General features: G+C 50.1%; 1 protein-coding gene across 1 annotated transcript in view; it reads right to left on the minus strand.

The window, feature by feature from the left end:
• crim1 (cysteine rich transmembrane BMP regulator 1 (chordin-like)) overlaps nucleotides 1-15,988 on the minus strand; it is a 56,206-nt gene that overhangs the window by 19,099 nt on the left and 21,119 nt on the right. The window contains 3 exon segments of the mRNA XM_076977868.1: nucleotides 2,332-2,453; nucleotides 2,928-3,048; nucleotides 3,542-3,784. Coding sequence (XP_076833983.1) covers nucleotides 2,332-2,453; nucleotides 2,928-3,048; nucleotides 3,542-3,784 — 486 coding nt within the window.

Genomic DNA, 15,988 nt, shown 5'->3' on the forward strand with positions numbered 1-15,988 from the left:
TGTGTGTGTGTTTGTGTGTGTGTTTGTGTGTGTGTAGGCATGACAACACTCGGGCAAACATCTGTCGACAATGAAATCCTCTAGCCGGTGGTTTGTTTGGAGATGGTGTGGAAGATTCAGTGGGCCTGAGGGGGCGGAGGGTCTGCTGTCCACACCACCATCCCACCCCTACTGCTGGAGCCTGGGAGAAATGACCCTCACCACCACCTCCACCCCCACCACCACTCCAAATCTCCACCTCTACCACCACATCTCCACCTCCACAACACTTCACAACTCCACCACCACCACTTCCATAACACTCCACAACCCACCACTCCACATCTCCGCACCCACCCCCACACCACCACCACTACACAACTCCACCACCACACCACCTTGTGGACCATGACACTAAAGGAAGGCTGCAGTGAGATGTCTCTTAACCGGATCTTATACAGATTCTGGGGTTAACAAACAACTGTCCCGTGCCCTGTGGTCCCCACGAACAACACGCTCTCTTGTTTCATACACTTGCCCACGTGACGGGCGACAAAGTATATTCATATCTCGCCCATGAACACGAGCCCCCCCCCGGAATATTAAGAGCAGCTTGAGGCTGGACAGCCACCGTGGCCAGATGCTCAATCAGTGAGCCTTTCTCTTTTTGGGCCGCACCGGTCCTGCCTCTTTGTTCTCTAATCAGCTGTTGAGCTCAGACCGTTTCAAGCACACTGCAGAGATGACACGCCGCCAGCTTCGCCAGCTCCTGCAGATGTTTTGCTCATGGTGTTGCGTGTGTGAGTGTGTGTCTCTGCGTGTGCCTGCACGTGCGTGTGTGTGTATGTGTGTGTATTTCCATGAGCACACGTGTGAGCTGATGTGTGCTGATGGCTGTTCCATCCATATCTTATCTGCCAGGCATCAGATGCAGAACACATTTACTACAACGTCTTCCTCTCCCTCATCCGCTCTCTCATGCAGAATGTGCCATGGGCGTTACTATGGGATCAACAGGAAAGAAAGAAAATGCCCGTAGGGGGGACTGTAAACATTTCCGCATGCGTCTTTTTCTCCGCGTGCCACTATGAGGCTTTAGTTCCCCTATGCACTGGTCGGACTTTCGGACTGTAGCTCCCCGTGCTGGTGTACGAGCCCCCCAGGACACCAGCTCCCCAGCGCGGCCGTGACGTGTTGGAGATTTCACTTTGATTCGACGATAATTTTCTCTGACTTCTTCGAGATGCGTCTCCCACCGTCTCCTTCTCGTCTTCTTCTCGTCTCAGAGATGTGTTCCATCACACTTCTCTCATCCCTTCCTCCTTCTCTGGTTCCGTTACTTGCCTCCCTATCTCTCCCTCTTTTTCTCTCCTCCCTCCATCTCTCTCTCTCTCTCTCTCTCTCTCTCTCAATCTGTCCATTTCTCGTTCCTGTCACTGAGACCAAGGCTTTATTGATGTGCGAGTATGTGTACGCTTGCGTTTGTGTGTGCGTGTGTGTGTGTGTATGTGCTTGTGTGTACGTGCGTGTGTGTGTACGTGTGCGTACGTGTGTGTGTGTGTGTACGCTTGCGTTTGTGTGCGCGCACGTGTGTGTACGTGCGTGTGTGTACGTGTGTGTGTGTGTGTGTGTGTGTGTGTGTGTACGTGCATGTGTGTGTGTGTGTGTGTGTACGTGCGTGTGTGTACGTGTGTGTGTGATCCTCCTCCAGCTCCTACAGCGTCTGTCTCTCTGTGAGTTGCCCATCCTCACACACTGCACTAACAATCTCCTCAACACACCCTTATCACCCCCCAACACCTAACTTCAGAAAACAGCAGAGACCGAGTAATAGGCTACACAAGCCCATTTCCAGCAACCACTAAACAAAGTCACTTCCTGTCTTCCTGGGTTAAACAGCGCTCCACCAGAGGTTCGCTTCAAGTTCAAACTGTGGTATTTTTCTCCAGTTAATCCTGCTACTGGCCAGATTTTATTCTAAATACAGCCAGGCATTTAGGAACAGAGCAGCGATGCGTTTTCCTCCAAAACAAACAAACAAATCAATAAGCAGAACATACAACATCTGTTCCAGACTGACGTCTGCCGCCACCTTTATGCATTTGATGGATTTGCTTAGTCTGGGTGTTCAGCTCTCTTCACTGTTGTCTGTGCAAACACAGCGGCAAGAGCACGGACACTCACCTTTCACTCGGGGGGGGTGAAGCAGTGACCCTTTGTTTCCTGTCATGCTGTCACGAGCTGGACGGTGAACCCTCCTGCACACCCGTGTGGGGCTCATACACCCACAGTCCTACCCAACCCCCCCCCCCCCCCCCCCCCCAAATGCATGCGATACGCACTGAGACTTACCGTTCACACACTCGAAAACGTCACAGCATCTCCCTGGCGTGCCGTTGCCACGAGACACCAGGTGTGGGAATGTCTCCTCCGAGCACTGTGGGAAGGTGCAGGCAACAGGCAAACACTCACACCTGAGAGAGAGAGAGAGAGAGAGAGAGAGAGAGAGAGAGAGAGAGAGAGAGAGAGAGAGAGAGAGAGAGAGAGAGAGTAACGTAAAGAATATAGCAGGAGAAGATAGACAGAAATAGAAGGAGAGGAAGAGACTTGCTACTCAGCATGTTTATGTGACATTGCTGATGTCATCCATCAGCTGCCCAATCACATCAAAGGTATTACAGTCTTTCAGGTGCACCCATGCTTTCATGTGTGCAGTGGTGATTTCTGATAAACACTATAAACCCAGTAAATAAAAGGCAAAAAGTGCACTAAAGCCAGACTCACACACAGGCCTAATGGAGCCTACAGGATCATGGGCCTGCCTTAGTGCTGTGTGTGTGTGTGTGTGTGTGTGTGTGTGTGTGTGTGTGTGTGTGTGTGTGTGTGTGTCTGTGTGTGTGTGTGTGTGTGTGTGTGTGTGTGTGTGTGTGTGTATACGGTGTTCTCACCTAGTGGGCAGTGTGCAGCACCCATCTGCCGTCAGCCTGACCTGTGTCTCGTAGCTGTCTGCTGGACACTGCAGGGGCTGGACAGGAGGACATTCCACCGTGCTGCAGTCTACACTGAACACTGTCCTCCCCAAACACACACACACACACACACACACACACAAGCTTAATCACAAAACACTTCTCAAACACTTTCCATCAAACCGTCAGACAGTTCCATACATGGCGTGTGTGTGATCGCATGCTCACAGCCTCCTGGTGACATTTAAACACGTAGTGCATGGCCGACAGGGTCAGGGTCAAGAGCAGACTCAAACACACACACACACACACACACACACACACACACACACACACACACACACACACACACACACACACACACACCTGTCACTCCCCTCTGAGGATCCGGCACATGCAAAAATCACACAGCTGCAAAGACAAAAGCCTGTTCTCCTACACCTCAGCAGAAGTAAGCACTGCCCAGCAAATGGAATTCACCAGATTAATCATACGCCTAAATGTGAGCAGAGACTTAGAGGGCACCACGATTGGGCCCGCCTCGCCCACCCGGCTCGCCCACCTGCCTCGCCCACCTCGCCCGCCACCCTTACCTGGTTTGCACTCGTACAGGTCGCAGCACTCGCCCGGCTTGCCCGAGCCCTTAGACACCAGGATGTTGAGGTAGCCCGGCTGACACACCTTCCGCAGGCAACCGGCAGGGCTGCACACACAGCGGCTGGGCAGTGGGCAGCACTCGCCCGGCGGGGCGTAGCCCTCGATCAGCACAGAGTCCTCCGGGCAGCGTGGGGAAAACTGCACCTCACACCTGGCCTTGGAACAGTCAGGCCTCTCCTCTGGAGAAAGAGAGAGAGAGAGAGAGAAACAGAGAAAGAGAGAACACATGAGTCTGCTTGTGGCTGCCATACGTGGTTTAAACATATTCAGAACTGGAATCGGAATCACTTTATTCGTCAGCCCTTGTCAGGTAGCAAAATTTGCTTTGGCGTGCTAGAAACTGCTCAGCCGAGTATTGCACTAACAGGAACATGGGTGCAGTGACTTTACTGACAGGCAGTGGAATAAATATTCAAGAGCACAACATATCACCATATACAGGAGGGATCATTAGGCATGAAAACATGTTTAAACATTTATATGTATGTATGTATGTATAAATTGCAGGGGGAGAAATGTTTGTATGTATTCACACTGCTCAGTATATAAGGGCAGTATTTTTAATTATGGTCTTTCTCAGCTGCTTTCCTGTCACACTGGCTGGAACGTAACACCAGTTTCCTCATGTCCTCCAGCAAGCGGAGGGTCCAGTCGGCCACACACCGACATATTCACCGGCATTCCCTCCACAGGGGTCCAGGTGCATTTCTTTATGAACACATCCTCCATATCCGATGCACAGACGTCTGCGTTTGACCTTTCCGTCACAGAGGGGCGATGGATGAAGACAAACAGGATGGGACGAGCCAATGAGAAGCAAGAAAACCCAAAGCGTTCGGTGGACGGAAATGTCAGTGGGCGGAGCCAGCGCATGAACGCCATCCGATCTTCATCCCTCTGCTGTGTGGAGGAACACGGCGAGAACAACACGGTGCTTCCTGCCCCGTGTGTAGCCATGAGGAGGGCCTGCTGGCCCCACAGCTGGGGGCCCGAGAGAGCCGCCAGGGGCCACGCGATGTCACCGCACCTCAAGGGCCTTCAGCATCCAATCAGATTGGAAGTTGGAGACGGAATGGAATGAGATCGGCGAGATGGAGCTCATAACAATTTATCACCACAGGGGGCTCGTAAAATGCTGTGTGAACGGCATGTGCGAATTCCTTGCGTGGATTTAGCTGTGCAAAAAAAACGAAAAGACAATTGCATCTAAATGTATGAAATGCATTTGTTATGCTGAGGCAGTATGGCCCATTACTCCTTTCTGATGTGTGAAGAGAACAGAGCCCTCAGTGGAGATTCTCCTCTGCTAGGAAAGAGAGGGTAATTACCTCAAATGAAGGGTAGTGCAAGAATATGGGGGAGAGAGAGTGAGAGAGAGAGTGAGAGAGAGAGTGAGAAAGAGAGAGAGAGCGAGAGAGAGAGAGAGAGAGAGAGAAGAGGGCTTAATGCCTCCAAACAAAGAGAGGAGTGAAAAGACATCTTCTGTTTAAACATCTGCTCATGGTTAAGTGCCGTGTTTATGTGTCATTACGTGAGAGCTCGTCATGTTTTCGGGACAAGGAAGACCAGAGAACAGGGATGGCATTAGGCTCAATTCGTGGTAAATGCAGGCTGCATCTGAAAAGCCTTGATGAGCTGAAGGAAAACCCAGAGGATGATGGGAGGTGAGACTAAAAGCTGGTGATGCAGGAACAACGACCTGAAGTTGCTAGGAGCTCACGAACAATCGCTTCAAATCTTAAGAGTGTCGCACGAACGGGGCCTACAGACAGGAGTGGCCACCCGTCCCACCGGCCCCAGTGACGCGTGGAACGGCTTTGAAAGGTGCAGAGAGGGCTAGTGGAGTGGGGGTTGTCTATTGCGCATGTTGGAGAAATTTGGCTTTCGCGAGACTTTCATAGCTTGTGTCAACATATCGCACAATGTCCACACTTTGCATCGGTCAGAATGAATTACAGCCACTGGATCTACTTTACCTGTTTTAAAGGACACAGTGTTCACATTCATCACCACACGCCTCACTACTGCTCTACGTTCTAACCCTCACGATCTCACCCTCATGACCTAAACCTCACAACCTAACCATCACGATCCAACCCTCACGACCAAATCCTTAATATCCTAGATGCTAGATTTCGGATGGGGTCAATATAAATCTGGGGGGGACATGTCCCCCCCGTCCCCAGTGCCATCTGCGCCCCTGATCTGGTCTCAGTTGGGGCTAACCTCTAAATTTTAAATAAGAGTGAGCTCTTCCCTCTAAATTCTGCAGTACCCATTCAGAAGTCTAAAGGAAAATTTTATTTTTTTTAACTTGGGGATCTAATAACAATAAAAGCCATTGACAAATTTAAAAGTTTTTGTCCCCAGAGTATAATTTTACCCCTCTCCTCACTATGATACAGCAGAACTCTGAAAGATGGTTATTACTCCCTTTATCTCCAGCTGGTCAAGTTAATGTTGGTTAAATTAATATCCTTTACTTACTATTTCAGTACATTCCTATCTTTATCCCAAAACACGACAGCATTATCTCAGGATTTATTCAGAATTAAATAAGAACCCAATAATACTCAAAGTATACTTGCAGACACCAATGAACTTGGTAGGCACGGTCCTACCAAATTGGATCTTCTATTACTGCGTATCCAGTTTTCGTATATATTTCGATATTGGCTGCTGCCAGATAAGCTGTGTAATGACTCAGCTTAGTTGAGGTTCAAAGAGTCTTCCTGTAGGCAGATCCCGTCTGGCTACTCTGGTTTACATCTCCAGTCTCCAGGACTGCTCCAAATACTACAAAAGCATTTTAGTTAAGATGACTTTCAAAAGCTGAAACCAATTTAGATGCTACTTTAGAGTGCAAACCTTTTCACTGCAGGCTCCTATATCTAAAAATCTTCCATCCCTCTCAAACAGATGGTGCTTTTTCCATGTGGTCAAACCTCGGCATAAATTCATTTAAGGAACTGTATTTTGAAGGCACATTTGCATCCTTCCAGCACATTTCAGCCGAATTGTACATCCCAAGGCGTCTTTTATTGTTGTTGTTGTCTTTGCTGGTTCTTAACATTGTCCAGGACTCAGGCTGCCAATTTCCTTCTCAGCCCACATGAGGTATGAGAAAATTCTCTCTCTTCAGACTTTAAAACATCATGGGAGTAAGAAAATTACACATCGTCTATGGGATGATATTCTTCTCACAGTACACATTTCATTAATATGTGCCAAGACATCTAATCCAGTCATATCCATCTAATCCAATCCAGATACTGCACTCACTGAACATACACCTGTTACAAATAGCATTAACATCAGGATAGGTTTAAGAAAGTCTGGGTTTAACAAGCTCCTGCCTCACTAATTCATATGTTTTGGTGTTACCCATCTCCACATTACCATCAGTCCTTCATCAGCAGCTTTGGACTGTTACCGGAAACAGTGGACCTGCATAAAACTTGCAGGTCCTGTAGACCCTTTGACCTTGTTGACCCTATCGGCTAGAAAATGAATTCTATTTTGCTATTTTCCTCCATACCAGGAAGCCTGGATCAGAGTTCATCCATCCATCCATCCATCCATCCATCCATGAGTATATACCTACAGTGTCTGTTTTTGTTATGAAAAATACGTATATACATTATTTGTAGTAATGTTCAAAAATGTGTTAAAACAGTTTAACTCCTATAATGTGAAGGAGTATATAATCTGAAGAAAAAAAAAATAGTTTTTTTTGTTGGAAACTCTGGCATTGTCCCTGGCAGAAAATTAACGAACTCTACGACCACCATTTTTTCCCCTCAGACGAAATGGTAATAGTAAGCTTGTCTGCGTTTGAACGACTGAGCGTGCATGGAATGGATTCTTTTGAGACTCAAATGAGCATCTATGGTAATGGCAAAAGTCTTTTTCTCAGCACTCCTCCTGCCAGAAAGCTCTCAGACCATTCTCCCTTCTGCTCTTTCTGCCCGACAAAACCCGCCTTAATGTTCTCTGCCACTGCACTAAAACACCCATCCACGCCTGCGTCAGACATAACCAGCACCTGCTCTTTGTATGTTCCATTTCTTGCTGATGCACTACCATGGAAAGACTTTTAATCAATTTGATCAATTTGTTCCTGTACATGGTAGACAGGCCCTGGTACTGACCTGCAAGAGCCTCTCAACACATTATACCTGCAGCTCTTCCTTTGCCTGTTTACCACTGAAGGATTGTGGGTAATGTCCTGAGCTCTTATTTCCCCTCATTTATTTGGTGGGCGAGCGGAGCATGGGCTTAAGGACAGCGGGAATACGAACACCCCAGTAAGTATACAATGACATGGAGGCACTATGCCTGGGTCATTTTTGGCACGGGGACGCCGAAGTGATTCAGGCCCGTTAATGGCACATGGATGGAAAAGTGGCCCAGTAGAGAACAGTGCATTGAACCACACTCGTGAAGTAGCTTTCCTGCACAAGCCACTCCCCCTTCTCCCCCTCCCCCCTCCCCCTCCGCTCTCTTTCTTTTTAAATGATCACAGCTGCTCACTGCCAATCACAGGAGAGCCGTGGCCGTCATCCCAGCTCCACAACAAGGAGCTCGTTATGCAGAGCTCCCATGCAGGAGGAGGCAAGTCTCCCCCCGGCTCCCTTCGCCTCCAGCCAGGAGGAACCCTGACGTCTCGCGAGGTAACAAAGCCCGGACACATGCGAGCCTGGACTCTACCGACCAGGCAGATGACGCCGACGCCCCGCACAGACCCGGTTCCGACAAGCTTCCTGGGGCAACGCCAAAGCTGCTGCACTCAACGTCTGGAAGCAGACCCAGATCGGGCCGAGGTTCTGCCCGGGAGCGTCGGGTTGGTTCAGTACAGTGAACTCGTTATTTGATGTTCTGCAGCACAACTACATGATCCTTATTGAGAAGAGAGGGGGAGAGCGAGGGAGAGAATGAAAACAAGAGACAAACTAGAACTACAGAGTGAGACAGAGTGAGAGAGTGAGACAGAGAGAGAGAGTGAGACAGTGAGAGGCCCCCACAGAATAACCCCAGACACAAATGCATGCTGTTTCTGTTGTTCAGCCTCAGCTTCTGTATATGCAGGCAATTCACAAAAAGACCACAAGCAGTCGGAAAGAGGTTATTTTATCATATGATCCTAATTTACAATGTGCCATTCAAACCTTCACAAACACACTAGCTGTAATCTTGGCCATCTGTTTCGCTGTCACAACATTAACGGTCTAGATAAAGAAAACCTAAAACAAGGACATTCAGTGAATATTCATCAACACAAAAGGGAAAAAAGGAAAAACACGACAAGAAACAAGTTTATACAGGACTTCAGCGCCCAGAGCGAGTAATGGCTCTAAGTAAATAATGATTTGAGGCAGACAACACTTTTTTCTTCTGGTCAAAATGACGTGCTGAGAGAGGCACTGACGGCCTTCCCCAGCTCACCGCTGTGAAACACGACTCCCGTGGGCTGGGGCGGCCTGGCCCCCACTCCTCCCCACTCCTCCTCCTTGCATTCCAGCTGGGAGGGGCACGGCACGGAGACGCGCCGAAGGTAGGAGGGTAACCGTGGAGACAGAGGAGATGAAAACAGGCCAGCCCAAAAACAGCCCTCCACTGACTCATTAACATCCCTGCTAATCTGGTCTGTCAGAGAGCGCGCTCTCTCTCTCTCTCTCTCTCTCTCTCTCTCTCTCTCTCTCTCTCTCTCTCTCTCTCTCTCTCTCTCTCACACACACACACACACACACACACACACACACACACACACACACACACACACTCCAACAAACATGGCACTAGAGAGCCTCAAAGAAATTACGGCATTGCATGGTAGCATTTATGGTAAAAACACTTAGAGCAACTGCGACCAACGCAGGGAATTCGCTACGCTTGGTAAGGACTGATGGTCTCCAATGAGTGATCATCGCCTGTATACAACACTGTAAAACCTGATTTATTAAGCTACCTCTGATGGATTTTGGAAAACCATCGCCTTAATACAGCTGACTACCTTGTGCACTGGAAAATCTAGCCTAACGATTATTGCATGCATCTGCGTTAAGTGATGACTCAAACGAGTCAAGGCCATAGTTTTCCAGAAAACGCTCGAGTAAACGCTGCAGAGAAGACCATTCCCGAAGACCTCAGAGGAGGCTGGTGTGTGTGTTTGACATGTCCGTGTCAATTTTACATGCCAGTGAACCGAACACCGGGGCTGGTGTGTGGAAGATGCCAGAGAGAGTTCTGCAACCGTGCTAGCAAATCTCATTCCGACTGACCCCTTGTCACTAAGGCAACCTTCTTCTCCTCATCACTAGTTTCTCTGGCAACCAACTTCAAGTGTACTAGCTTGCCCCTGAAGTGGGGAAACTCACCCCCCCCACCCCCACCCACTCACACCAGCTCCTTCATTGGATGCTGTTTTTCAAAGGGATGTCTTGAGCACTAGCAGAGAGTGAAAGGGGGGGGGGGGGGGGCACACAAAACAGAGTGGGCAACAGCAAGATCTTTGCTGAACACAGAATCATTAGACAATGATGGACTGCCCCTTCATAACTCATTCAAGCACACATTCACCACAGGAACCGCAGCTGATAGAAGATTTGCATCAGCAATAAGTCAGCAATGGTTTGCTCAGCGTCTCCATGTGTGTGCAGATGAGAGACCTTGGTGGAGGTCATGGGAATGTTGCAGAGCTAAACTGTTGTTTAGAACAATTTCATCATATTTCATCATGTCTGTTTATAGCAAAGGCCTGGCTAGTTTCATTATGAATGATATAAAACACACTCACACCCCCCACCACCCACACATGTATAATTATATAAAAATATCCATCATTAGTGGGCTCGAGCTGGTTTTAATCAGGCCACATTCTTTAATGGGAACCACAGCGAGAAACACACCTGTTGAGCATATAGGGAAATCATGCAGCTTCTTTGACGAATAAAAAGAAAAAAAAAATCACCTTTAATGGAAGTCGCTGCATAATAATAACCAGACGACATTAAAGCTCCATCAAGAACCTCCATCTCCTGCCTCTGGAGCCTCAGCCAGGCTGTGCTGATGGCACCTGCCTCTACCTCCGACCTGCTCTCCACTGAGCCAGTGTGATTCAGCTCCAGTCCTCCTCTGGCCGAGGGCCCAGCACGGCAGGCGCCGAAGACCGGGAGACCGCTTCTCAGCGGCGGACTCTCATTAGAGCCATCGGCAAAGCACTCTCTCTCTCCCTCAGCCTGCGGAGAGGTGATTTACTGGCCCACTGCTGTCCTTACACAGCCTCCATGCTGACAGCTCTCCTCCGCACAGATGATAGAACAAAGACCAAGTAGCTACAGAGTTCCTCCTGATGTTCCAAAGATGCACGATGATTCAATATCCGGTAATATCCGGTTTGGAGATAAGGCCACTTTAGTGAGTGTTACCGGTTTGGGGGGAAAGGCACTGCTGAGGACAGCGCTGTTCAGATCACCACCAAGAACAAACTCTTCCACTAAGTGGCACTTACCACTGTAGAATGAGCTATTCTGCTACAAAAGACACTGACAGCCAGGCTTCTAAATGGGTCAATCTCCGTTCTCCACGTTTTAGAATACAGGAGTAGCAAATCTCGAGAGCAAATGTGTAGAAAAAATAAAGGTTTGGTTAGGTGAAACATAGAAACATACAAAATGGATGTACGCTGAGAAGGCCTCCCTGCTGATAGCCGTCCCTGCTGAAGAGTGGCAGTACAGCCTGTGATGTCCTGGTAGATAATGGGGAGGGGGCGGGGCTATGTGCAGGGACACGCCTTCCACTGCAGGAGCAGGCACGGCTAGGCCTTCCCAGGCTAATGCTGTAGTTGTGTTTACTGTTGTATGTGATACATGGCAGTGAGAGAGGGAAATAGAGACAGTAGAGGGAGAGAAAGACTGAAAGGAAAAGCAAAAGAGCCATTACACTGGACAAAACGAGAGAGGAGAGACGCGCTGAGTGGTGAAGTCAGGGAGCCGCAGAAAGAAAAGCAGAGCAGAACTCAGGCAGAAACCGACAGAGCAGAACACAGAGAGAGCCAGACAGAGCAGAACACAGAGAGAGCCAGACAGAGCAGAACACAGAGAGAGCCAGACAGAGCAGAACACAGAGAGAGCCAGACAGAGCAGAACACAGAGAGAGCCAGATAGAGCAGAGCACAGAGAGAGCCAGACAGAGCAGAACACAGAGAGAGCCAGACAGAGCAGAACACAGAGAGAGCCAGACAGAGCAGAACACAGAGCCAGATAGAGCAGAACACAGAGCCAGATAGAGCAGAACACAGAGAGAGCCAGACAGAGCAGAACACAGAGAGAGCCAGCTAGAGCAGAACACAGAGAGAGCCAGACAGAGCAGAACACAGAGAGAGCCAGCTAGAGCAGAACACAGAGAGAGCCAGACAGAGCAGAACACAGAGAGAGCCAGACAGAGCAGAACACAGAGAGAGCCAGATAGAGCAGAACACAGAGAGAGCCAGACAGAGCAGAACACAGAGCCAGATAGAGCAGAACACAGAGCCAGATAGAGCAGAACACAAAGAGAGCCAGACAGAGCAGAACACAGAGCCAGACAGAGCAGAACACAGAGAGAGCCAGATAGAGCAGAACACAGAGCCAGACAGAGCAGAACACAGAGAGAGCCAGACAGAGCAGAACACAGAGAGAGCCAGACAGAGCAGAACACAGAGAGAGCCAGATAGAGCAGAACACATAGTCAAAAAGCACAATAAGAAGAGGCAGCGTGAGGGCGAGCAGCGCCTCCCTGACCCAGCCAGCTAGAGATCAGTGTGCTGTGAGCTCCAGCAGGCAGATGTAGGAGTGGACATGAATAATGCACCCTCATTGTCAGAGCGCTCTCATCCTGGAGATCTGCATACAGACATCCAGGGAGCTCTGCTTAAACACAACACAAACACACACGCACACACAGTTAGTGGATTTATTCCTTTTTTCCCCCCACGGCAAGCACGCTTCACGCACAATCATGCTAATGTCCTCGCTGTAGCGTGCGAGTGTGAAGGTGCCGTGGAGACCTGATCCCAATGAGGAGAGAGTCTGAGATTCAGAGGAGATTCCTTCACCCCGTGCTGTCCTGTTGCCACGTACATCACACACCAAAAACAGGCAGATGAAGAAAGAGAACGAATGCTCGCCCCCAAACAGCCTGGCGTCCAACAGACAAGGCAGGACGTCAGACAGGCTAGACTTCCTGGAGGATCCACACGCAGTTACACACAAACTTCACTTACACACCACTTAAGGAGCGCTGTTTGCAAGTCATTAGTTATGTTTGGCACCAGGATGTGTTATTATCTATTTTTCATTTCTTCTCATTCTGTATCTTATCCAAAAAAGCTCGCAAAGCAATGACCATAACCAGCAAAATCTATAGCAAGTGCCCAGGCCAATACATCATCTTACTTCAGTCAGTAGCCACAAAAATACCAATATATCAAACCTTCATACTGGAGTTACGACAACCATGCTGAGAACAGAAAGCTGCCAACATGTCTGTCAGGGAGCATTATTGTTAAATACTGCCTCTCTGACTGCCTCTGACTGCCTCCGACAGCCTCTTGGCATCTGCTTAAACAACCCTTTTGCCCGGTTTACTGCTTCTGTGTTATTTAGTGTGGCCTTGATGAAGTTGAAGTTGTGTGTGTGGTGTGAGCTGAATGTGTGTGGTGTGCGTGTGCATGTGTTTGTGTGTAGGGGTGGGGCTCGTCGGGAGCCAGACGGATTAGCCAGTTTCATTCCTATTGAAAAAAAAAACATTCAGCTTCCAGAGGAACGTACAAACAGGGATGGGGGGGCCTGGATGGGAGGGGCCTGTTCAGGAGGGACCTGGGTGGGAGGGGCCTGTGTGGGAGGGGCCTGGGCGGGAGGTGGTGGGCGAGCAGTTCTCCAACAGTCACAACACCTCCCCCAGCTGTTTTCAACATTCCTCTGTTCAACGAAAAGATAAAACGCCTGCAGTGTTCTCTCACTCAGCATATAAACACTGAGCTACCGAGCTACAGCACAGCACCTCTCAGACGCACGGCTCTCCGTAAGACGCACGGCCCTCAGTCAGACGCACGGCTCTCTGTCAGACGCACGCCTCTATAAACAAAGGTTAACTGTGTGGTGCTCCAGGAAAACTGAGAAACAAAACAATCAAACCGATCAAATGTCTAATTGCCTTTCATGCGTTAGCTTGGAGGCCTGTCTGGATCGTGCATTTCCCTTAGATATGAAATAAGATTAGCGCGGTTTTGAAGCCAAATTCCTCCAGGGATTAAGTGTGTGTGAGAGAAAAGAGCGTGCTGACGCAGGGCAGGTATCCGGCGCTCTCCGACAACACACGTGCCCGCAAGGAGTTGTTCTGAGACAAAAGCCCGCTGCTTTTCTGGCTCGATCCAGGCTCGAACGCACCCCGCCTTGGCGGGATGGGGGGGTGGGCTGCTCCGTTGGTTCCCCCCGAACCAGACCAATGCACCCTCGACCGCACGCGTCCCGTCCTGTGGGGCTTCTCTTCCGGGTCTGCTGCACGCCTGGCATCCAGGGATGGGGATGATCCGTGGATTAGGATTCTGCTGCTGGTGGAAGTTTTGAATTGGGCTGTGGACCTCCTGGGAGACCGACTCCCACACAGGGTGAAGGAGGCAGAAAGGGAGGAGAGCTGCTGTCAGAGTGGCTCGTCCCTCAGGTATGTGCTCCGCCCACGCATGGTGGGGCAGGACGCTGGGGGGGGCACTTTTTGACCAGACCGAGCCAACACCCACCTACACTCTTTCAGACTCTCTCTTCCTCCCAACCACCCTACTTCGTCTGGACGACTTTCTGTAAGCTTTGAGGAACAGTCAGGAGAAAAACAGCGCGAGAGTGTGTGTGTGGGGGAGAGAAAGTCAGTGAGATTGGGTGCGTGTGCATGTGTGTGTGTGTGGAGGGAACTTCACTCAGATGAAATGGGCTGCTGCAAGATGACTGCTTCAGTTGGAATGGCAAATGAACGCTCTCCAAGTGAGGGAGATAAATAAGAAGGATGGAGTCTGGATGAAATTGCCACCCAGTGTGGAGGAATGAGTTGAAAGATTAGCGCGGTTGTAACGCAACACTGGGGGACCAAGCGGGTGTGGGGGGTGCAGGAAGCCCTGGGCTAATGACTTCATCTCCATGCGCAGGCTGCCTGGCCCTGATTCCCCAACGGCAGGCCCACAGTACAAGGAGTCCTTCTGCTTCTGTCTCGCTTTTTCTGGGGTGAGACAAACTCCGGGCTCGTCTACGGCCCCCTCACCTCGCCCCACCCCCACCCCCACCCCCCACCCCCACCCAAGCCTGGGTTTGAAGACAGCCGCTTGATATGTTGTGTCATGGGTCACCGTAGCTGATGTGTACTGAGAGGCATTCCAAGAATGGCTCAGCTGTGGCGTGTCAAAGTTGACACGAGACGAGAAAAAAGAGAAGGAATGGCGTGAAGATGAGGTGTCGGGGCTGACGGAGAAAGACGTGCCACGTGTGGCGTAATTCATTATCAAAGTGACAAACCAGACAACAGCAGCACCAGACATCTCATCTCCACATCATTAAATCTGATAAGGGCCAATTTTGCTGCGCAGTCTTCAGCGGCGGCACAATTACGAGCGGCGTCTCTGTCCGATAAGGCGGGCGTGTGGACGAGGTGTCCACGCTGGCTGACGGGGACATCGCATGTAGTGTCGGCTGCTTTGAATGCCAGTTCAATCTCTGCTCTACTCCCACAATAACCTCAGACCTCCTGAGGAAAAGCAGCAAGAATCAAACGTGCCTCTTGACATGACACCTGCTGCCCAAGACAGTGGCTTTACCACCATGTCTGTCCTTATACACGCACCCTCTCCCCTTTACCTCTCTCTTCCTTTCTTGCTCACTCCCTCCCTCACTTTTTCTCTGTTCTCTCTCTCCCTTTCTGCTCCCCTCTCCTTCTCCCCTCCCTCTCTGCCCTCCTTCTCCCTCTCTTTCTTTCTCTCTCCACCTTTCTCTCCCTATCCCTCTCTCACTCTCTCCCCCCGCCTCTCTCCCTCCCTCCCTCCTTCTCCCCCTCAGCCTCCCTTTGCACATCTCTCTCTCTCTCTCTCTCTCCCTCCCTCTCTCTCTCTCTCCCTCCCTCTCTCCCTCCCTCCCTCCCTCCCTCCCTCTTGTGCATGCATGTGTACTGGGAAGGGCAGTTTTTCTTCCCTCGGACCGTCCTTGAGGTACTGGAGCGGGGGCATTATTCCGCTGCTGACTGCAGGGTCGCGCTTCCTTCATTCCGACCCGTAACGCACATACTCACGCGGAACGCTGGGCGCCGGGGGCCCACAAATTATTTCCCAACATGTGTTCAGCCGGGTTATTAATAAACGGTGTGGC

This window comes from Brachyhypopomus gauderio, chromosome 17, assembly GCF_052324685.1.
Source record: "Brachyhypopomus gauderio isolate BG-103 chromosome 17, BGAUD_0.2, whole genome shotgun sequence".
In the NCBI taxonomy this organism is placed as follows: Eukaryota; Metazoa; Chordata; class Actinopteri; order Gymnotiformes; family Hypopomidae; genus Brachyhypopomus; species Brachyhypopomus gauderio.